The sequence below is a fragment of the Plectropomus leopardus genome, chromosome 1, assembly GCF_026936395.1.
Source record: "Plectropomus leopardus strain MGB_pleo_1.0 chromosome 1, ASM2693639v1, whole genome shotgun sequence".
NCBI lineage: Eukaryota > Metazoa > Chordata > Actinopteri > Perciformes > Serranidae > Plectropomus > Plectropomus leopardus.
In genome coordinates this window covers 6099713-6125357 of record NC_142176.1, presented here as the reverse complement: position 1 = coordinate 6125357, position 25645 = coordinate 6099713, and the positions used below count along the sequence as shown (strand labels likewise).

At 37.9% G+C, this 25645-nt stretch overlaps 1 protein-coding gene across 2 annotated transcripts in view; it reads left to right on the top strand.

The window, feature by feature from the left end:
- luzp2 (leucine zipper protein 2) overlaps positions 1 to 25645 on the top strand; it is a 356171-nt gene that overhangs the window by 244105 nt on the left and 86421 nt on the right. For both annotated transcript variants that reach the window (XM_088089450.1, XM_042489187.2), the window contains 2 exons: positions 3253 to 3334; positions 12456 to 12518. In XM_088089450.1, coding sequence (XP_087945576.1) covers positions 3253 to 3334; positions 12456 to 12518 — 145 coding nt within the window. The remainder of the gene's footprint in view (positions 1 to 3252; positions 3335 to 12455; positions 12519 to 25645) is intronic.

Sequence of the window (25645 nt, the reverse complement as noted above, 5' to 3'; positions counted from 1 at the left end):
ATAATGTGCCCGTCTCCTTTCTGTAAAAAAACACATCAAGCATCTGTGATCGCGTGCTTTATCTTTTTGCAGGCAAGCTGGAAAAGTGTTTACCTAAAGTGCTTTACCAGTTAGGATTGTCTGATTAATGCCGTGTGTAATGAGACTTTTAATGATTAGGAGTCACTTGTGGCCTTCATGCTCTCTGAAATGTCAGCCTGATTGAAGTCCAGCCTTCTGTGTGCTGTATCTTGATAGCCAATCAATAGCCTATCACCAGGCCGTGGCAGCTCTCACATGTCATCAAGCTAAAAACCATAAAGCAGCAGCTTGGCTCGATGTTGCCTACGTTGCATTTGTGAGCTGCAATTTTTCCAAAGTGTTATTAATCCAACTTTGGAGTTCCATACCTGCCAAGTGTGATTACTAGCTGACTCCATCATGGCAGATGCAGACAGGTGATTCATTGCAAGTCATTTATTTTTGACAACTCTTAACAGCGGTTTGATTGCTTTCTGAAAATAATTTTGCCACAAACTGTAATGCAACAAAAATGTTTACACAGACACCAGATACAGATGGAAACAATGATACATTTAAATGTTTTTTAAAATAATAGCAATAAATTAGGCTCTGATTTAACCATTCAACACCTGGATCAACATCAGTTTTCTTGCTCTGCATTCAGACATCTTTCACAAGCATTTAAACCTCTGAAACCTTTGACATTTATTTGATTTCTTTCAAAAACACAAGGAAAATTAAAGAAGCTAAAAAATTCCCACAAATTGCAAAAATAAATAACAAATAACATAAAATAAAATAATGGTGATGAAGAAATTATCTGAAAATTAGCTGGATTACATGTGGTCAAAAATGAGCAAAAAAGTGTCCAAAAAACTATATTTCTAATTATCTGAAATATATTTACAAATTATGTTACAGAGAAAGCATTTTACTTACTTTACTTTTATCTTACTTTACTTCTTGTTTTTTGTTTGTTTGTTTGTTTGCTTTTTGTTTTTGCTTATTTTCGGGTCCTTTTAAAAGATTTTTATTTAGATTACATTACAGATTTTTTTAGCACATTGAGGTCATTTTCTTTTTTTTTTATTGTTTTTTTTTTACTTTTTTTTCTTATTTTGGGGCAATTTTCTTGTAGGTTTAGTTATTTATGGCTCATTCTTGGGCCATTTCTTTGTAAGTTGCTCATTGTCCTCTGTCTATGTTTTTAAGAGAGATTGAGCCAATTTGTTCAGGTTTCAAAGGGTTAACATGCTCTTAAACTATTTGTACTCATCCAGCAATTTACCCTGGGATAAGTTTATCTTATCATATGCTCACTTCTCTGTTTTCAAACTATGTCAATCTTGCATTTACTGTGCTATTTTCTGTCAGTCTGAGCAGTTTTGATCTTGTTTCTACAAAATGTTTCCCAGTCTTGGATGCAGGGGATGAGAATATAAATGAAATGTCGAAGCAGTGGTGGTTGGCTGGTCGCTGCGAAGAAAAATGTTTGCTACACTGAACTTATGCCAAGAGACAAGAGCATTGGCATATAAAATATAGGAATAATATGCGGCTGCTGAGCAGTGAGATCCAGACAAACATTGGCCGCTTGACTTGACCACGTCATATACTTTTAAGCTTTACAGCCGTGCATGGAAACTGTAAACACACTGTTACCTAATTTATCTGGGCTGCCTTGTGATGTGATTTCTACAAGCGTTTTTGGAACCACTGACCCACATCACTTGCCCACTTGATTCATAATTCAGTGTGCATTGGTGTTATCTGCGTGCAGGAGCATCAAACGGTACTGAAGTACCCATTGCATACCAATGCATTAACATTTATGTTAAACACATAAAGAATGCAGCACCAGGCTTCATACAGCATGCATAAAGTCTGTGCAGAGCGTTCCAAATGCCCACAAGTTACAACATAATACCACATAATGAATACCTCGCACTCTGCTTTCATTATGCAGCTCCTCATTGACCCAGAATCTGTAACCTTTCCCATAATGATATTTGCCTTAGTGAGCATTTGTTAAACTGTAAATTATCTACAAAATAAGCAGCTGTATAGAAAAATTGGTTGCAGCCGGAGTGTTAAATTTAAACACTGAAAAGTTCAAGATAAATGAACAGTTGAGAACTTGTTTGAAAAATATTTACTGCAAAAAAACAACAACAACAAATATTTTGATGTAACAGAAGAAAAATGTGACAAAAGTCAGTCAAGGTAGGTATGTGGATGTGTTTGAACAATACAATAAAATCAGCTCATCTACAAGTATTCAACAAAAACTTTTTCATTCACATTTTTTTTCCAAAATTTGATGTTGAAAAATTATGTCACATATATATGTGTGCTTCTTCATTGTTGAATCTGAGAAACTGGAAAGCAAAGTATTTATTTAATACATTTGAAAGGGTGTATTATGTATAAGCCTGTTTGATATATCAGTTTTAAAAAATGAAAATTAAATACTGCCAAACATGTATTCTTATTTTAAGTGTGTGTGTGTATATATATATGTATATATATATATAATATTTAATCATTTTTAATGACAATAAGATGTAAAAAAAATATTGAATTTTCATTTTAGAAAGACAATAAGATACATTATATCATATTTTATAGTATATTATTTTCATTTTTTGATTTAAAAAAAATCAAAATGAAATGTAATTAAATATATTTTATCATCTCAAAAAAAGAATTGAATGCTACTAAATACATTATGTTAACTTACAAAGTGAAAATTAAATACCATTAAATGTCTCATATTGGATGGTCTCATAATGGAATTCTATAATCTTGTTAACTTAAAAAATGAAAATGACTGCTAATAAAAACTTATGACAGAATTTTTAAGAACCTGCCTTTAAAAGTGACAGACAATGAGAATGTTGAACCTCTGCTCTTAAGCACATCTATATACTGTATATTTATACAGCTTTCTTTCTGCACACTCAGTACCTTTGTCAACGTTTGTCTAACTGCTCTAAAACATCATGAACCTGATTTATTCCATTATAACAGATCGCTACATGCAAACTGCTGTTTTGATGTCTTTTTTTCAACAGTAGTTAACCTAAGATAATAGAGTGAAAATTGCTTTACACAAATTTGTCTGTGCAAAATCGTTCTCAACAGCGGTGTGTTTTAGAGAGCCGTTCTGTGGCAGAGCGGTGGAGGCCTCTGAGAGCGTGAGGAAGGATGTGCTAACAGAGTGTTTCTCACTTCCCTCTCACTTGACAGAGAGGAGATGAAGTCCCTCCAGGCAGCCTTGCAGAAGCAGCTGGATGAGGCAAATGAGAGAGCAGAAAAGCAGCAGGCCACGGTAAGACAGCACTGACCCGACCATCAACATCCGGTCTCCTCTAACCAGCCCCGTCACCTGTCACACAGGCCCCTCAGTGATCCACGCTCATTATCCTGCAGCCGGCTCGCTCGCCTCCTTGCCTCACTGCTTAATTGAAACTCTCAGAAATTGCAAGAGAAAGCTTTGTGTCTGCTTCCCAACCCCCACGCAAAAATTAATACGAAGAGACAAAGGCATTATAACCAAAGAACATGCACTTATCTATCCGTCCATCTCTCCATCTACGGTATCTACCTTCCCATCTGCCCAGCCACGCTGCCCATTACACCGTCACCTTGCTTCTAATTAAATTCCACACGTATCTTAAGCACTTGCTGCCGAATAACATTCAACTAATTAACTTGGTTTATATTATCTCAGAAAATAGTGAAAATTGCACAGAGCATTTCCCAGAGCCCAAGGTGATGCTCATTCTGTTTTAAAAATCCGAGGTCCAGAGACCAAAGATATTAAGCTTAACAAAAAGCAGCAAATCATCACATTTAAAGAGACTGAATAAGTAAATGTTTGGCATTTGTACTTAATGGCTTATATTAGCAATGAGAAAGGATGAATAGGTTATTCAAATAATCACTGGTTAGTTTAGTCTGTAGAGTCCATCAGCTAATCATTTCAGCCCCAGTTGTTTTAAATGTAAAACACAATCTTTTAAAGATATAATATCTAACATTTCAACCTTAAAATGTCAAACGTGAAAAAAGTTATTTATTTTTTGTGTTGTGTACGTGCATTTTCCATGTTTCAAATAATGTTCAAACCCAGAGAAATCTGTAATTTCAATCAAAGACATGGTGTATTTCATTCGGTTGCCTTTTTTAGCTAGATGAAGGATTTTGGTCATTAGATGTCTGGATTTTAAGTTATCAGAGAAACAAGCTGAGCAAATGTTAGCGGCAACTTGGCTCCAGCCATTGATTTTTAATCTGTAACTGCTTTATTCAGCATTTTTATTGGTGTAAATTACAGCCTCAGTTTGTTTTGGGGTGGAAGAAACCCCTGTGGATTATGCGGCTGTTGTTAAAAGCCTCCTGACCATCACCTTGATTTAAAGTTATCAGAGAAGAAAGGTGAGCACACATCAGCAGCAGCTTGGCTAGCTGCCCTTCAGCAACTAGCCAGAAAGTGTCAAAGAAACACTGATTTTTACAGATTATAATAGAAATTATAAAAAAGAGTGGTGAAGGGATGACTTATTTTTGTAGGCCGACCAGGAAGTTAGCGTCGCACTGGTTCCCTCGTCAAAAACCTTTTCGATTATCGCCAAAAATAATAATTAATTAATAATAATAAATAAGAATAATTTATGAGACTTACACATTTTGTTTAGCATGATAATCTTCACAGATGAACACCACTTTTGTGAATTTTGAAGCGTAAATGAAATCGCCAGAAGCAAAAAGAACTACATCGTGGTCGCACCTCTTAAACGTCACCACTATAAACACTGTAAAAACACATTAAAACACAATCGAAAAATATCATAAACAGATAACTCTGCAAGTTCGAGTGTGACTCTATAAGGCTGTAAAGGCAGACAAGTGAGTTTACTGAGTTTCTGTGTCCGGTGTGATGACGTCTAACGTCCTCGACAAACCCTGTAGTCCCATTTAGCCACTTGTTAGCAACCGCCTTTTTATAGACGAGTAAAACCTTAAAAGTTCAAAAATTGAGTTCAAGCGGACGTATTCTATGTTGCAGAACAAAATGTCTAAATATCTTTAGCCTGTGTTAACCACAGACCTTATTTGAGGCATTTCAAAAAACCCATAGGCTTTAAGATGAGGGAACCAGAAGTGCTAAAAGGCATAATTTCCGCGTTTTAGGACTCATTACTTCACCACTGTATTCGGCTCACGGTTAAAACCTCCTGAATGATAAACACGAAAGGAATCCTAACCATCAGAAATTCACTGAAATTAAAGCATTGCTCTGTTTTTTGCTTTTTTTTTAATAGAGACCCCAAGTGGCAGAAAATTACATAGTGTACATTTATATAATTATATATCCAGATGTGTATGACTAGTTCAAGAGAAACAATTATTATGTTTTTGCACTTATTCCAGAAAAGATAATATTCTTACTAAGCTGTTAACATGAACATTGAAAATGTTATATATTCCACTAATATTCCTGTTTATATTAATTAATTAATTATTAACTTGCCCTAATATACTGTTGATCACGTGATTTTTTTTTTTTTTTAAAGTTAAATGGCTGGAGACACTCGTCTTTTTGCTTCTTCGATCAATAGTCAACATAGTAATTACTAACTGTTGGACCGGGCGGACACAGTCTACCCTTTTTCATTCCTTTAACCGCCTTCTTGAAAAAGGTTGGCGTTGTGATATTTCCACATATCCGAAAACCTGTTGATATCCCGGTCTTTCATGATGTTTAAAAGTAGGTCTTCTTACCAGCCTTTCTTTTAGGCATGTATCTCTACCCCAGCCTTGCAAACAGTTTGCATGTTGTTTTGTGTACAATGTAACCATGACAGTGCACAGAGTCAACCATAAACAGACAAGAGACTGTATGCAAATTGCGGTAAATACCCCAGTTGAGATGCATATTCCAAATAAATACCTATATAGTGCTATGAACATTAGAATAATATCAGAAAATACAAAATTTAGAAAAAAGGCTTGGTTTGAAATATCTAAATGGAATATCCTTTTGACATGACCCGCATCAAATTCAAAATATTGTCAAATTTGGAATAATCGTGGAATTTTAGCATACCTGTACATACAGCTAATGTGTAATTCCAGCTAAATGGCAAATTGAGTATACTGAGACGAGTTTGAAAGCTTTGTTTTTCTGTACAAGGCTTGAGCTGGAACAAATTAATCAAATTAAATTACCACTGAATCTTCATGACCAGCATTTTTCATGGTCACAGCATATTGACAGTTTTACAAAGCAAGTGGGAGGAGGCATTCAATGTCAACAGAAAATCTTACCCTCGCTCACATTAGTAATTATGACTGAAAGAATTTAATTAGTAACTGCTGTGCAACGTACAAAGTCTGCTGGTAATTAAAAGAACTTTAACCTCTAATTAGCTCAAAATAACTGCCACACAGGTCCTTTTTTGTGTGTAACAAGGACACTGAAGCAAGTGGATTAAGTTACATTTAAGTAACAATCTCTTTGAGGGACTCTACAACTGATTACACTTGGAGTGAAGAGATCAATACATATATATATTTTCTGTATTTATTTCTATATTTAGTTGATAAAGTTCATGTGATACCGTCGTCATCACCATTACCTACTAAGGCTGTGTATAGGAAAGAATCTGGCAATATGAGATGTATCACGATACAGGAATTACAATTCACTATATTGCCATCTATTGCGATACTGTAACCACGGTGATACAAAATCTAATTTTAGGGAAAGTGTTATATTGTGCATTAAAAAGTTTACCTTTTTATGCAATCAATTTTTATTTAATTTATCACAATCCTTGTAACATTCAATATTATAGCATTTCCTTTTCTGCAGTCTAAGCAAAATAATAAATATATACTTTAAATATTTTATAGTGTTTTTGAGAATCAATACAGTATCACAAAATATATCACAATACAGTGTATCTACATTTACTTGTGCCTTACCTACCACTTAACTTTTTTAAACTAATTATTTCACTTATTCTTATTGTTATTTTTATTGGCACAATTATTAGTCAAAAATGTATTTTTATTTTACTGTGTGGACCCCTGGAGAGACAAGTAGCTGTTGTGGTAAAAGCTGATTAAACTGCAAGAAAAATACAAATAAACCCAAGAAATAAAATTATGTTTTACAGACACTGCTCTGGGACATGCAGCTCGGCAACAAAATTGAATTCTTCAGAAAAACAGACATTTTTATCGGCCTGTATGTCCATTATATAAACTGAACTCCACTAGCTTCTTTACCCCTAACAGCTGTAACTGTTGTATTTTCACCGTATTGTCTCGTATTTGTATCGTCATATTTTTCAGAGAGACCACCTCATGTTCTGCAACCAAACTCCTTATCAACAACTCAGCATGAAGCCTGTCTGGCTGCACTGACAGCTACAGTAGCCCTGCAGTTTCTCTGAGATTGTAAAATATATGCTAATGACAACCTCTTCCTGTATCAGTCCTTACTTCTTATGCACAGTCACAAGGTCTAATGAGCTCTGTGACACGACAATCAACAATCAAATAGTCTGTGAGGTAAACAACAGAAGAGCAACATTTCAAGTGACACTCTCGCCATTTTCCAAAGACTGATGACTAATCCAAGTCGCTGGGTTTTATAGTTTACGATTGACATTTATGTTCTGTTAAATAGTATTTATCACCCCTGCTGAGATTCAAGATAAAAAAGAAACACTTTTGCAGCATGCAAATGTCACACACGTTCTACAGAACATTGAAGTCTGGTTTGTCGTCCTGATGCCATGAGGGAAAATGGTAACACCTGCACACTCACTCCATGCCACACATGTTAATTAAAGACAACATGTGATCCCGTTTGGATCCTCGTCAGGTCAAATGTTTGAAAAGATGAAACCAAACCTGTATGTATACATAATGCACAGCTATAGCCTGACCTGTTCTATGGTGCTTAAGCATCTGAACCACTCAGGGTGGGAAGAAAAACAGTGACATCAAGGCCACAAAACATCAAACATATCTCTTTTACAGTGGTAAAGAACTGGGTTTATGAACTCTCCAGACAGTAGGTTATATCCCTTAGTGTATCTAGTCCACTATATTATATAGTTTTTTATGTTATATTATATTTTTATATACTGATCAACTTGCAGTCTTCAGCAAAAAGTGATTTTCTCCATGCAGTGTCTTTCATGATGGCTTTCTTGCTTGCAGCCAAAACTACTTTTAAAAGGTATTTGTCCTGGGTCATGAGATTGTCCAGAGTTCTGCCCAAGTATAATCTGACAAAAGAACAATCAACAACAAGAACAACTTTAATTTTTAAAAACATTACTCATTTCTTTGGTAATCACTTGCCAATATTGACAGAGTAGTGGGCAGTGCCAAAAAATATGAAAGTGATCTGCCATTGGCTTACCACACAGCCTTCAACATTCATTTGATGCAGGCTGATCTCTGTCTCAGGCACTATTCTGCAGCAGGAATGCAGAGTGTGTATGCGGTGATTTCTGCACATCAGAAGCTGTGATCAGAATCAGAATAATAAATAAATAAATAATTTAAAAATATATGTATTTTCATTTTTGCAAGAAAGCCTTCAGTTTCTTTCGTGGAGAAACCTGCATTGAAAATATAGATACTGCTTATAAAATAAAAATAAATTTTGACAACTTCTTATTGATGGTTTTGTCTGATTAACAATCAAAAATCCAAAAATATTTCAATTACACTGATATAAATATATCACTGAAAGCAGCAAATGCTAACATGTTTTTTATGGATGGCAATGGCAGTCCAGCACTTTTATGCAGATTGAAATATCTCAACAACTATTGAATTGACTGGCCTAAAATTTGGTACAGATATCAATGGGGCCCAGAGGATGAATCATAATTAGTTCGGTGATCCCTGGACTTTCCCTCTAGGACCACCACAAGTGCCACCAAATGTCTCGCCAACAAGTGGGTGGCTTGCCACATAATTCTGGACACTCATGTACCCTTCAGGGTAAATTATAATGACTTTGGCGATTTCATGTCTTTTCATCTTACCTCAATATTTGGTCAAAATTTAAATTTTGCTTTCATCAGCCCAATTTCTACAAGAAAATGCTGGCATTTTACATTTCTGCAAACCACAGATAGACTACATTTGTGCGTTTTATACAGTTAATATCAATGTTTCTAAAGAGATATAGATTGGTTTGTGAGCTGATTGGGAGGTAGAGGGAATGGAGAGAAGGCTGCCAAGCTGCAGACAGTAGCTTTTAGTGTCCCGTTGCAGCATTTCCAACACTGTTTTTGCTGCCCAACTTGGGTGTTTTCAGCCAAAACATGATCTATTCCTGACCATAACCAAGTGGATTTTGTGCCTAAACCTAACCATCCTAAAGTTTCAATGTATCCACTTCATAACATCTGTGGTTTGCAGGAACATACAATGCCAACATTTTTTCTTGTGATGGTTGATTGATGGTTGTCATGGTAACCATTACCTACTAACATAAGCATGTTAGCATAGTCAATGAGTTTGTTAATGATCACAAAATATTCCGCTTTTTCCTGGATCTTGCCTCAAAAGTATAGCTGGGGGTCGCCAAATTATTGTTTGAACATTTTTCTCAAGTTTTACACATAAGCATAAATCCAAAAGCTATCTTTGTGAAAGTACAGTTTTCTGTCTAACCCAGTTGAAAAGCAAGCACAGGTCAGGACAGAGGCTGATATGGGCATCGGCCTGACAACCTCCAAATGCACAATTTAATATGGAACTCTGTTTTTATAAAATATATGTAGGAAGGGATCCCAGCTCTGTCCCTCTTTCGACTAAGGGGTCCTCAACCCCAAAACTTTGAAGACCCCTGTCATGGTGGTGAATTTGTTTTCAGGACTGTTACAGATATATTTTCGGTTGTTGGCTATTAATTAAAGTACAAGTATTTTCATCACTACATGATTTATATTTACGATAAAATTATCTTTGCATTCATTTTTCATTCAGTCCAGCTCGATAGTCCAACGCCTAGTTCATGCTACGCTTCATTTTCCTCAAATCCATATTCAGTCAGAGCGAGCTGATTTTTATGGCTTAAAAATACATAAAATAATGAAAACAGCAGTTCCATTCAGCACACTGAACCAGGAATATACAGACTCTTATTTTGTTGCTCCCATTTTTGTTACTCCTTTTAACTAAAAACCTAAATGCTGCACCAGGATGTGTTTTTTTTTTTTAACCTTCCCCGGGGGCTGTGGCAGTGACTGAAAGGCTCAAACATGAACCTTGATGTTATCATGCCCTGCATGGGGATGTGAGTCAACTGGTGAGGCTTAGTTTACAGTTCCCTGGGGTATACACCGGGTATGAGGTCACCAGCCCCATGAATCTTTTCCTTTTTGTCCTCCAGATTATCTAGATGACCTCTCTCAAGGACACCCAACGCTTGAAAAAACGTCTTTTCAGACTGCAAAACAGAGAGAAAGAAGAAACCTTGGCCAAGCTATCTCTCTCGCACACAGAGAATTCAGTCTTTTTAATACACAGTAGCCCATGGCAGCAGTTTGCCATCTGCAGTCGGTGTTTGAACCTCTGTCTGTCTGCTAAACACAAGCCACAGGCCTGCACCAGCAAGACATGCTGAGCTCATGATAAAAGGATTGCGATAAACAAAGATATCACTCTGAAATGATAAGCATATGGGCTATTAAATCAGGCACACAGTGGAAAGTAGGCAGTCGATCACTGCAGGAATAAACGCCTCAGCGTATCACATGTGCCGCAATCACAGAGTCTCGGATGGAACATTTCTGGACACTTGTTATGCTAAACTAACTTTGTACGTCACGAGAGAAGTATAATATGAGACAGGTTTTTTGTCAGAGTTAAAAAGTCTTTAAGCCTTGATGGGTGGCCAGCTGAAAACTGTTTTAAAATTTCACTGCAGCAAAGGGGCATCTGTGCCTCTGCCAGTTTATAAGAAACAGTGTTCATTTATGGTTGGAGCCTCAATTTACTCCCTCAGCGTAAACTTACCAGCCCTGCTCACGCTGGTTAAATTAAAGACAATAAATCAAATGCTAACACTGTTTTTTGCTACTTGCACTGGCAAATCACAAGCATTCAGTACACTTACTTTAGCTAATGCACAGGAGCTGCTTTAATTTATCTTTTTTAGTCAATTAATCATAAGCAACATCTGTGCTTTTTCTCTGTATGTCTCTATGTATTTTTTGTAAATTTTCTCTGGGGCGGTGACAGCAGTGACTGAATATGACCTTTGATGTTATCGTGCCCTCTGCTTGGGGATGTGAGTCAACCGGTGCAGTCTAGTTTAAAGTTCCCCGGGGTGTCTCGCTAGAAGATGAAAAAGATGCGACTCTGAATTTTATTCAGAAAAAAAGTGTTGGTTGGGGCATAGGGATGCTGTTTTGCTTCTGTACAGCATGATACATATATGATAAGTTATGTTGTCTGCAAATATTCTATTCTTCCTATTGTCAGCAAATCCCAAGAGAAGACCACAACCAACAATAAGTCAGTATTACAAACAAATATGTTTATCCACAGTGCTGCAGGGATGATTTTTTCGATGCGATGACGTTCTGTAGTCTCATTTAGCCACTTGTTAGCAATCGTCTTTTTAAAGAAACACAAAAGTTCAAAAGTGGGGTATTTACTGACGTATTTTATGTTGTCGAACAAAACGTAAAAGTCTCTTAAGCTTTTGTTAACCACAGACCTTATTTGAGGCTTCTACCCAAAAAACATTCAAAATACCTATTTCTGGGTGTTAGGACTCATCTTGCACCACAATTTAGAGCTTCTGTGATATCCAAAATCTAAAACTCTGGGAATGAACACTGACGTGTTTCATTTCTACAAAAGCAAGCACTATAGTTTATGTTAAGTCAGTCCCTTATATAGTACACTGCTGTAAACAGGTAATAATAACAATCAAATATGTATTAATCTGCAGCTTGGATTAGTCCTCCAAGAATACGCTATTCATTCCTGTTTGAGTAATGTTTAATACTGTAAACTACACATGCTGTCTGTCCTCAGTGGTGAAATATGAGCGTGGGGTGAGTGCCACAGTCATGCTGGGATGTTGGCTGGTATTGAGAGACAGACTAAGTCATTGTTGGTTTTGGTATTATCATGAGATTCCCTGGCAATAACAAGAACTCCAGCATATTGCCTGCTTTGTCCTTTAACATTTGAGGGCAGTAAATCACATAGTGACACTGCTTTGTGTTTATTGTCATAATCGCTTCCATTCAGTGCACTTAATTTCACATATACTGCTTAAATGGGCACGCTCAGCATCCATGACCTTCATTAAATATGTTCACCGAATGGAAAACAAACAAACAATGAAGCGGGGCGTTCGGTATGATGATCTTCTTTCTTTTCTCTGTCTGCAGATCAAATTTCTCAAAGTGGAAATGGAGAAAAAAACCAAAATCATCAAGGACTTGCAGCAAGAGGTGAGTCATAAAAGTGTTGTTTAAGGCTGGTTTTAATTTTGCATTCGGCATCATTAATTCTGTTTATGCCTTCAAGAGGTATACAACCATAAAGGAAGAATTTACTCCAATTTACTGATCAGAAACTCACTTCTCCTTCTTTGTCGACTTCCATTTCACTTAATGATTTTCTGTGTTTGCCGGATGCATTCTGAAATCTCCAGAGACTAAGGGGGGAGCGCTTGTTGCTTTCAATCAAAGGTGGACATACGCTGGCATAAATATATCTGTTTTACCGAGTACTTTGTAAACACTGGAGCCTTTCTTTGATCATGATAGTGATCGTGACTGTCATGGCATGTGTTGGTTAAGAAATTGGTCTCTCTCCTTCTGCCTCTTCTGCGATGGATTTCTCTCTGCATGATTGTTGAACATCAGTGCAAAATAGTTTGTCTAAAAGGATTTTTTTTTTCGCTTTGATTCTGAGGGGCTGACACCAAAGGCTGACATTTACCGCTGATGCCTTAGACAGCTGGAGAGGGAAAAAAAAGAAAGTTCTGCTGGCAAATACCATCGTAGCTGTACTGAAAATATGTGACACCACATTATCTGCCGTTTGGCTTGTTATCTGTAGGAATAAAAGAATGAATGGAAAAAAAACACCACAAAAGAACATCAAAACAACATTGGCCCATTAATGCAACATAGCTACTTCAGCAACAGCTGCCTTTTAAGGTGTTTTAAGTAAGATGTTTTTATTGATTTCTGTAGTTTGTCTGTCAGCTATGTAACATGAAAATAGGAGGGGAAAATGTCAAAATGAAACGTCTGCAGACCAGTGCTGTGACAAATGAAAAGGAATTTCACAGCTCCAGCTATCTCATTGATTTCATTCAATTTTATAGATATGGAAAGCCTTTTACTTAGTTCAAGGTGCAAACGAGGAAAGACACTGATTCAGACTGACACCAGACAGGTTTATATGCAATTTTCTAACTCATATTGATCCACTCCAGTCTCAGTAGATATGCAAATATAAATTTTAGGCTACAATTTTTGTATTAATTGAATGAAAACGTTTTTGACGTGATTAAGTTGTCATCCGCCCCCTCCTCCAGCAGCTCTCCCATCTTCTCTCTCTGTCCTAAGCCCCTCCCACCAGACAACCATACACTGTGTAACATATGTTCACATACATTGATAAATCGTACTTTGTTGAAGTGTAGGGCGCAGCTCATTTGCTCAATTCCTTCTTGCTCCGCTCGCTCTCTGTTTGTCAGACCACAAATGAGACATGAATCAGCTGAATAGCAACCTAATGGTCCAGCCCGACCTCATTCTGAAGTCGTCAAATGCTGCCGCTTTTGCAATAATTCTGGGGTAATATCCTGATGCCAAAACCACCTTTCACGGTTGTATAATACTCCGCTGGGCAGCATCCGCTGAAAACACGGCCGGGCTGAACTGGCCACAGTATTATGATACAGTGCCAGATGGCACCTGCTGTGGCAGCATGAAACGCTGCTGGGTGGTGTCACGTTGAAATTCTGCTGGTAATGACTATAAATAAGGAGCTGAAGGTTCCTATAGGGTGGGCAGAAGGGGCAGTAGATCAACATGTTCTCAGCCCAGCTCGTCACATGTTGTCACTCAGTGACCTTCTGCGGCTACTTATGACGCTTTAGGTGTCCTTCTGCATCAGCTGTTTACACACCAGGATGCCATTACCATGATGTCAACAAATGCACATGATGGGATGACGCAGCAGATTCATTATGTTTACGCAACAGCACACGGTAACAAGGACTATCACTATGGTTCAGATTAGGCAACAAAGTCATGGATGGTTAGGTTTAAGCCAAAGAGGCACATAGTAAGGTGTAGAAACAAATCTCTGCATCTTCATCCACGTGGGAAGCAAAGTCAGTTGTTTGTGGGATCCATCCACCTCCCCACCTGCCCGCCCCATAAGCGCATTTGTGCTCCTCGCACATCTGACTGGTTACATACGGCTGGGTTCTCAACTGACGGCACCCGTGCGTGTTGCATATGCCGTCTGGCCGGCTGCAACAGTATCATAACAGTCTCTTCGGTTCTGTCCGAGCACAGTCTTTGATAATGCCATCCAGCCATGTTCCGATTGAACATGGAGGGGGTTTTTAGTGTCATGCTTGTATGCTTAAGGCACTGGCAGAGCGGGGACATTCGACAAGTTCTGAGTGAGAACAGGCTGTGTAGATGGGTCCAACAGACCCAGGACTTTCACCCGCAAGGTTTGTATTTGCTTCCCGTTTTAATCTGCTGGGGTTTTTTTTCTACACGTAACCATGTACCTCTGTTGCCTAAACTAAGCTTGTGCATTGCGTTACGGCTCCGCTGCGGTTTTGCTCCGTGCTCTGTCATCCGTCAATCCCCACCAGTTGCGTTTTGAGTCCAGCATGGCGCAGCACCGCCGGATCAGCTGGAGTGGCGAGACCGAAGAGTTCTTGCGGTCATTACAGAATCATGCGCTGTTGAATCCAGGCCTGGATCCGCTCATTTTGACATTTTGTTGATGTAATTAAGTGAAATATGATCAGACATTAACACGGAGTGTTTTATTCTGAAAAGTAACCAGATGTTTTGATGTTGTATCACTGTCCGATTTCCTGTCTGCTCTGTGTTAAATTCGGCTAAATTTATGCGAAGTGATCCGGCATCCGGCAAAAATAGGAGGCTTGCGTATCTGATCTGCAAGCCTCCAGACTGCCGGAGCTGGGACGGAGGCGATCCGCAGCGCTGCAGAGCCAGTGGAAATTGACATATAGACTATAGTGCAATCTATTTGCTCCATCTGCCGTGACCGACCGGAGCTGGACCGCAAACAGACCTGGTGGAAAACCGGGGTCACGCTGTGGAAGGACCTTCAGTCAGCAGCTGTAGCGGCACAATGTGCAGGCTGTCACAAGGAGATGATGGTCTGTGGCAGCATCAGGTCTAACCTGTGTAAAGGCAGCAACAGAAAGTTTGCTGATCTGGTGGGAAGTTGGCTGTGGCCACATGGCGGGGGTCAGTTTTCAGAGCTGCTGCCCGCTCTCCTCCTAGTAAAGCGGTCGAGGTGGAGGACACACTGTGTACTTTCAGCTCTGGTTAGCAAAAAGCTAAACCATTAGTAACATTTTCTCTCCATCTCTGAAATGATTCCCCGATAGTGACTCACATTTTATTTGTTCATTGTCACACTCTGTTTTGGGTAAGTTTTCCGTCACGGACTACCAGAATTTCTGAAAACAGAGCCACAGGAAGGTGCAGACGTCTTGTTTTCTCTCAGACACTTGAATTGCAATATGCTCAAAGTGTAGTATGAGGTTTTTGGCCAATGACCCCAAAATAAAATTACCAATCCCAGCTTAAATGACATGACAAAAACTATACAGCACACTCATTATTAGCTGTAAAGCTCTTTTAAATAATATAAAAAGCTTTATGAACTTGATTACTTAAACACTTTATCTTGGGCATTATTCAAATATGCACAGCAATTGTTAACATTTTCTGCTTATAATCAAATATAAAATAGGTTACAAAGGCTCATAATGCCCGATAACAGCACACTCAGTTCACAGTATTGTAGATGTTTTTTCTTGTGTTTTGAACTGCAGGCAGGCCAATTTAATTACATCACAAGATCATGAGAAGTGATGATGAAGAGAAAGTGAAAATTGCCGTGCCATACTGTTCAGCGCTGCAGTGAGAAAACACAGTTTTGCCAGATGTTCAAATTAATCTGAGATCAATTTTGACTAAACTCTGCTCTGGTAACATGATCAATTGCTTAACATGAAGAACCAAACAATGAAATAATTACATAAATTTATTGCCTTCAAACTGTTTTGAGCAGTATCTGCCAGCACGCAGCTTTCTGTGGATTTATGACATGTACGCAAAGCACGACAGTAGATCATAAAAAACAGAATGGATCAGATAAATTTTTATCAGGCACTTCTTGGGGATAGTGTGGTGTGTTTCTGTCAAAGTTGATAAAATTTAAGGGCACAGTGAAGTCAAACCTCAAGATATAATACAAAGTTAAGCATTAAGTCGTCCTAAATTATGAGGTTTGAGCCTAAATCTATGGAATGTAGAAATAAGGAAGAAGCTCTGAATATTGTCTCTCCAATTGCTTTATAATGAAGAAATTGCATTCAACACGTTTTATTAGACCTCAAGGACACAAACAGTGTTTGTTTACAAGAAAACTCTGCAGGGTACCATTAAATTTTACAAGTTGTCCAACATTCTGCTGTTGTGTGGAGGTCTACAATAATCACTGCCATACCTTCTAGCAGCCAAAAAGAGATCCTCAGACTCACTTTAATCAGCTGATTAAAATGCCACTTGTTTCAAGTTATATGCACAACAGTACAGAGGAGCAGTCTTTGGCAATGAAAATCTTAGATCTCTGGATCCCTCCAACAATAGCGCAGGAATGAGTCCTAAAACACAAAAATGACTTGGCATGTTTATACTCCAGTACCATCGTGGTTGTTTTTGAATGGGGTTTTGCTTTGATGCCTGAAACAAGGTCTGTGGTTACACAAGCTTAAAAGAATTGTTCTATGACATAACACGCATCAGTAAACAGCCCACTTGTAAATTTTTATGCCTTCATGTGTCTTCACAAAGGTCGTTGCTAAACAAATGCCTAAATGAAACTACGACTTGTTATGGTGGTGACGCTAAAGTCACGTGACCATGGTGTTACATGTTTACACTTTTCTTTTTCTTTTTCTTTTTTTTTAAACTCATGGCCATTGCATTTAGACTTTAAAAACCCCAAAAATGCTGTTTATTTATGGAGATTATCTTGCTGAACAAAATTTGTCAATAGCAGAAATTTTTGTTGTAAGGGTTTTTGATGTAATGAAAAAATGTTAAATTAACATTGAAGACTTTTACAGGAATACTTATATGTTTTGTTCGTGTTTTCAACTGCTGCTGTTGATATTAGCAACCACAACACAGTTAGCTGAGTGATGTTAAAATGATCACAGACACAATGTTGCTCTGAAATTGGTGTGATACTGTCAGAACTTGTGAAACATGAGTCCGCTGTCGAAATACTGATTTGAAAACCAAATACGCAACAACCAAACAGTCTGATTCTGGTAACTGTTTTAATTCAACACATCTGGATGGCTGGGGCAAAACGCCAATACGCATGCATAACTACCAATTTATGCATGCGTATTTTTGATTATGTCGGCTGTGAAAGAGTTTGCTAAGGCTTAAGGTTGTGCATAATTAAGGGCAGAGCCGCTTTGAGTGAATGTCAATAACGCTGCGGTCATGTAATGTCGGAATAATTGAAATAACACGACTTGTAGGCAAAATTCATTTTTTGGTCAATGGTAAGAAACTTTGTTATTAATTCACATTTTTAAAAATCAATGTAAAGTGCTGTCAATGAAAAATGTCCTGGATTAGTTAGAAACTATATTTTTTTAGCAAAATCCCTGATAACAAGTCAGGTAAAGCAATTTTTAAGATAAATTTTAGTGGTTTTGTGTGTAAAATAGTATTAATTTTAACTGAACGATGTAGAGTGACCTAGAATAAATATATAATGTAAAAAATATAAAAATAATAAAATATAATATATAATCATAAATAAACTGGAAACAGCTGTCACCCTCTCATTTAAATGCTTTTAGCACCAAAATGCAGCCCATCGTCTTTGTAGCTTCCATGTTGTTCCCACTTTACGACCTCAAAGCACATGAACACAACGAAGTTTGAAAAACGACTTCCCACCTCGCACGAACAGAGCATGAGTCAGATTCACCCTTCCTGTCTAAATACTGACTCTTGTGGCTCTAAAATCCAAGATGGCATTGGCCGAAATGCCAAACTCAAGGCTTCAAAACAAATGTCCTCAAACCAATAAGTGATGTCCAGATGGCTACGTCCATTACTGTTACAGTCTATGTATAGAAATTAGCATCAAGAAAGAGATATTCTGCCTTGCTTTTTGCTGAGAGATCCTCTCCTACAGTGTATCAGCAGTATTTTTTTGTATCTTGTGTTGTTGCTCAATTTATCAGCATGTAGCCATCACAATCACACAGCCAGTTCTCCTTTGCCATATCCGTAAATCAATCTGTTTCATTGTAGGAGTCTACTAAAGAAACAGATATGATGCGTTCCTCAAGTAGATGAGCTTTGGAACTAAAATGATGCTTTAAAAAGTATTATCTCAGGTAACAGTTTAATTTAGATGAATGTCGGCGAATGTTATCTATTGAATTTGTTCTCTACATGCTTAACTCTGTGAGGGGTAATCAGAGGTAAATGTGGAGACACTTCCACAATCAATCAAGTAATTTTCACAGTAGGAGGTGGCACATGTTGGCGATACTGTGAGGCAGATCTCTTCTACAGACTAAATGACCCATAAAGGAGGCCATGATTTGACTTTATAATGAACAATTAGGGATTTCTCTTCTCTTAAACAACATCTTGATTTAGAATTAGAGCAGGTACCAAGACAGCGACAGCGGAGGCATGAAAATGGTCGCATGTCTGTCACACGCAGTTTCTGCTAAAACCTCATTACCATAAGTCAGTCGTCAATGTACACACCCGTCTTGCCAAAACAAAGAGCTGGCAAATAGCGTCGCCAACATTTTGCTCTGAATAACAGTTATCCAAAATGAAATTGAAGAGGCTGGAAAAATAAACGGCTTTTGGTAGATTTGCCATCTGAATGCTTTTGCACACCAAGTGAAGTAGAAGAGGTTAGTCACTGTGATTTACTCTGCAGGCAAAGAGCAGTGGTACAAACGGGGAGCACCTTTTGTGGACTCCTCTCCGAGCGCTACGTTGTTGACATTTTGAGGTTTGCCTTTTTCTATTCCAGATCTACATATCTTGGACTCCCTCGGTTTCAGGGCCTTTACATTCATATGTGGTCAACAGAAGTCTGGGAACTTGTCTGACATCTGTGACACGCTGACATTTAAGTCATGGCTGCATGCAGGGAATCATGAGAGTCATTTCCTTGCATCTGTTTCTCTTGTGAGTTGCAGAAAATGTCTCGCGTGCACAAACTCAAAGGTCAAAAGTGTTTAGGCCTAAAGAATGATCATTTTACGACCGCAGAGTCTACTCTACCCAGTATGATGGTACGCTCTGCACTTTGCATCGGAGAAGGGGAGTCATCTGCTAAATTATTACATGACAACACTGGAATATAGTCATTGCGTTTCCAGGACCTTTTTATGCTCTCTGTCCCAAACGCTCAGACAGAAATTGGGAAAAGGGCTTGTGGGTATAATGCACCCTCAGCCTGGAATTTGTTGCAGAATTACTTGAAACTCAAGCAGCTGGTGTTGGCAAATGTCGGATGTTTTTGGCCTGCCTGGTTGTAGAATAGACTCCCAGACAGTTCTTCCTTGACTCATACTTAGTTCTCTTTAAAAGCAAATTTTAGTGCTTTTGGAGGTGTTTTGTCTCCTTTTGTGCCTCCATCTGCAACTTTGTGTTTTCACTGCTGACCGCCTTGGCAAGGTCTCCCTTGAAAAAGAGATTCTTAATCTCAGTAGGACCAACTTTGGTAAACAGAGTTTAAATAAAAATAAAAACATAAAAATATGCATATTAATTTATTTTAATTGTTAGTCTAGGAATGTTTTATACTGAGTTTCAAGCCTATTAGGTACACATTGAAAAACCAATGCAGTCTCGTAACGATAGCCCTAAAATTAAACCTTCATGAAGGTTATTAAGTTTATTTTTTGATAATCAAGCCGTTTGAGAAACTTTATGGTCATTTCGCAGGCTGCAGTTTGTGGAGCTGTAAAACTGAATTTACTGAGAGGTGTTTTTAATGTTTTGTCCACCCCATTTGTATCAATAAAGGTTGACAAATGTTTGAAACACCTATAAGTAGAAGAAATAAAGTGCGCATTATAACTTTTATGAATTTATTACAGGACTGTTGCATTAAACTCCATTAATTTAGTGTGTCTAATAAACTGGTGCACCCAGCTCAAATTTGAGTACATGCCCTGTTTGTTATATTATAAAACCATTACTCAGAATTGTGACTCTGAGTGGTTCCTTAAAGTGTATTCAAATTCCTGGTAGAGCTGAAATGAACATCTGCTAAAGCTTACCGTATCCTTTGTTTACACCAGCGTTCAGAATGTGTTTTTATGTCGCACATCACTGTGAATTGTGTTGTGGTGTCAGCGTGGAAGCTTTACGGCTGCAATTCGCTGTGAAGTCATTATCAATGATTTGCTTTCAAGGCTTATTATGAGTATTTTGAGGCAGAGTGATTTACAGACTGACTTGGATCCTGCTGGGAATCATCAGGTTCTCACAGAGCGTCGTAATAGACAGCTTCGCCACACACTCAGCTCCTTGCTGCTGATGCTGATGTTGTTTTTTTTAAAATGGCTTCCCGTCATTGTCTTCTCCTTTTCATGTCTACCTGATGTAATTTCACCGGCTAAACGGCAGGAAAAAAAAAATCACGCACCAGCACATTTACTGGATCTCTCAGTGATACGATACGATGATACTCTTACTGGCAAAAAGTGGCAAGAAATTGGAATAGGCGGAAAATGGAAACTACATCATTATGTGTTGAATAGCACAAAGACAAAACAGATGAAACAGCTGAAGTTAATAGAGGCTTGATATTATATTCTGGCAATTTATGCAGTTCTTTGTTTTAAGAATTATGACAGATTGATGCCATAAAGTAACTTATTAATGATTTTTAAAAAGTGGTAAAACATTGATGTGATTACTAATTTCCAAAAGAGTCACTTTTACTGTTATTTAAAGTACCTAAATAAGTCAGAGGAGAGGGACAGCTATTCTTTTTTCTTTTTTGACCGTCCATAAAACTATAAATGTTTTCCCTTGTGCCTCCCTGAGAACATGCATGAAGCATTGTCCCATGTAATGTGCTCAAGGACCATTTGAATACTGGAATTGGAAATTTGAAAATCAGATGATAATTTCTGCGTTTACATTCTCTGGCTATGATAAATTGTATGGTGGGGTGTTTTTTTTTTGGCAGACCCACAGGTTGGGATGGTATGTTTTCTTTAAAAAAAAAACCCACACCAAATAAGTTAAGGGTAAAGAAATCACACTTTTTAAAAAATAAATAAATCACCAAACATTTCAAAATTGGTTGTAAAACAAAAACAAAACCATTTCAAGTTAGGTAAAACCTATATATAAATGTATGACTAAATCGACTTAGTGTAATTCCACCAATTTTAACAAGAATATAAACTATTTTTCCAACCCTAGTTAATATATTTTTAATAATAGCAGCTGTAAAGTTTTCTGTTTCTGCTCAGTAATAATTACTAACAACTACTGCTATTTTTAACATACATACGTTATGTTTGTTAAAAAAGTTTTTCAGGGTTAATAAGGTGCCAGATTGCTTAAAAAGCATCAAAATAGAGCTTGTTCATCAAAAAGTAAGAGGTCCCCCAGCATCCTCTGATCCTAGACACGCCCCTGGTAACAAAGCAGATAAAACAACAAAAGAAATGACATATTTCAAAGGTAATGTGTATTTAAGTGTGCATAAGAAATCCGTGTGTGACTTTAATATCGGCAGTAAATCCCTGAACTTTCTCCCCTATGAAAAAATAACATTGAAAATAATTACTCTTGTTTATATTATTTCTTTGCACAGTGCAGTAAGCTGCGTGACATTATCGCCGTGAAGAATAACTGATTTCCTCGCTCTGACATAAGTATGTAACTCAACATAGCAATAGCCACAGCGTTAACACAAAGTGGCTCTCGAAACCATCAAGACTCCATCAGAACTAATTTCACACGTGTGATCACCGATGCTTAGAGGGCAGAAGTGCGCTGACAATCGTGGAGGGTTAAGTGAAATGGACTGAGACAGGTGATGACATGTGATGTCATTTTTTTTTTTTTTCCCCCTACTGAGGAGACGGGCGACGTGGAGCCTGATCGATTGCACTCACATATCAGAGACAGCAGGCCCTGTTGCGCATGAGCGATGGTGGACTTGACATCCAGCGAGAGTGACAGTTTATTGTAAATGAAAGGGGTCCTTTTAGATGACATTGATTGATGAGTGTGCAGTAAGATGTTATGACAGCATGCAGTTATCTTTATATATAGTCATTAACTGACAATGCAATGCAAGAATCACTCATGAACTGCATGTGTAAATGTGTGGTTAAAGAAAGGGGAAAAGGATAAAAGGAACAGAAAAACAAGTAGTAATGAGATACTATCATTCACATTAGTTTTCTTTTTCAGCCTGTGCCCCCTTAACCCTTTGTAACCTGAAAAAATGGCTTTATATTTCTTTAAAACACATGAGAAGAAAGCAATGAGTACCTTACCAGGGAATAACTCAAAAATAAACCAAAAAAAGTAATAAGAATAACTGTGTTTATTCGCCGCCATTGTCTCCGCCGAGGTCTCTGAATGTCCCCTCCGCTCTCATTCTCTGCCGGTGTCTCCGCCAGTTTCTCGGAAGGTCCGCTCTGCTCTCATTCGCCGCTGGTGTCTCCAAATGTGCGCTTGCTCTCATTCTCCGTTGGTGTCTCCGGATATTCGCTCACTCTCATTCTCCATCGGTGTCTCCACTGGTGTCTCAGAATTTCGCTCCGCTCTCATCTCCGACCGTACCAAATCATAATTACATGAATTACACTAATTAAATCCAGACTAAATAAATAGGTTTGCAGCTCTTTTTAAAAAAGGTGTCTGAATGAAGCACAAGAAAAGTGATGTCGATCCAAGCTACAAAGGGTTAAAACAAAGATATATTCCATTTACCACACTTACTTGCAGGTTGCATTGGTCTGCAAAATACATTATCAGTGGTACATTTCCATTACGCTTCTAGCGGCGAGGATTGCAGATTGCATGAGCTGAATTATCCGCAGAGGTCTTCCACTCCAAAGCAAACCGACAAAGTGATTTAAACCAGTAAAACTACTAGATAAAACAGTATCAAGTTACAAATCTGTGTTTTTGTGATGCTGTTCATCAGGTCTGCAGCGAGCACCTGCTAATGTGTGCTCAACTATTTTTTAATCTGCATGTTGAAGAGGTTCTCTCCGAATTATCTGCAGACGTCTCTCCTTCTCCAAAACAAACTGACCAAGTGATTAAAACTGTGAAAACACTGAATGAAGCAGTTTTGTGTGATAATTCAGTGTTGCTCTGACACTGTTAAGCATGTCAGAGATAGGCAGCTGGCCCAGCACCTGCTGATCTGTGCTCACCTTTTTCTTTAATAATTGAAGATCCAGATGCTCAGGAGAGTTTTACTGGGAGCAGAATAATCTGTAAAGACATCTTCCTTTTCAAAATAAACAGACTAGGTGATGTAAACCGATAAAAACACAGAATAAAGTAGTTTTAGTGAAAAAAAACAGACAGACGCTTTCATTGCAGAGAGGCTTCTAACTGTGGTGGCTGATGCAAAACCACAATAACATAAATGGTCCTATCTAGAGCCACTGTAGAAACATGGAGGTGCAACATGGCAATCTCCATAGACGAGGACCTGCTCCATATGTAGATATAAATGCCTCATCCTAAAACACAGTTATTCTTATTTTCAGGTGACTGTAAACTAAATAAAAACTCATCATATTCTGTTTCTGTTAAGAAATCTCCTTAAAATCTACACACTGGACCTTTACAGTCTGCTCCAACTATGTTTTTTTGCATATGAAATTAAGTTTATTCTGTTGTAAACTCAAAAACTGCAAACTAGAGAAAAATAACAGTGTTTGCTCGAAAAGCATGTGAGCACAAATTTGTGCAGCTCAAACTGATGCAGACATTACAGAAAGAAACACCCATGACTTTGTTGAGACTGAGCATAAACTGTAAAAGAAATCAAATGATGTGGATGAAAGTATGTTTATTATTTTCCTCCACAGAGAGTTGAATAGTGTGAAAGTAGCACACTTGTTTTGTTATTTACATTTTTATTCATTTTAATATTCAGACTTTAAAAAATATAAAAATAAACATGATGCAGAAATAAGAGTATTCACACCAATATCCAACTTAAAAGGTTGCCCTGCAATAAACCCAATAACGCAGACATGCACATGCATACATGTGCATATACAGACCAGTATATACCTCCATACACATCCAGTTCCTTCATTTCCTTTAAGACCTTCTAAGATCTTGCAATTGTAATGTGAGCGAGAAAAAAATGTCATATTTGGCCAGTTTTTCTCCGTCTTTATTTACCCTGGCTAACATATTTTCAAAAGCAGCGGTCTCTGTCATGAGTTTAAGCCACTCTGTAAACTTTGTGGGCTCTTCCAGGTGCATAGAATTAGCCTGTAGCATAAATTTGACATGTTATTGTCTTCTGTTCACCTTTTGAAAGGTGAGCTAACAGTGTAAAGGCACAGGAAATTACATTTCATTCCATGATGACACACGATGCACTGTGCAAAATATTGACGTTACACAGGACCCCCCCCCCCCACTGTTTATTCTGACTTCTCTCCGGGAAGTCCAGGCGCTGGGATGGTGCGGGCATTTCATTTAGATGCAAATAAAATCAGGACAACAAATCCATCTGTTTTGGGGTTGCTATGGCAACATGCAAACATAGCACACTGTGTAAAAGCAGCGGAAGAATCTCATAGCCATAAACCACATATGTGATTGAGCCAGATGAGCCCCAAACACCCTGAACTGAAAGTACAAGACAGCTTCTTCTGACTGTCAATCAGACAACTTCCAGATGAGAACAGTGTCCAGGAAATAAAGATTTTAGTAGAACAAAAACATCATAGGTGCAATCAACAGCAATTATGAGCTGATGGCTACAAACAAAATCAGCACCTATTAAGAAGTATATTCAGGGTTTTGTGTACCTTTTTCAGAAAAGTAGCATAATTATAAATGAGGCTATCATCAGCATAATGAATATTTGATTAGGACTCAAAGTGTTAAGAATTCAAGTGTGTTGTTTGAAAATGCCCCATGGTAATAGGAATTAAAGGCAGATGTGTTTAATCTTTGCCCAACTGTCCATCCTACCTCCTCGTTCAGCGTGTCTGTTCTCTTTCACACAGTCCTTTTGTATTTGTCTCTCTCATGCAGAG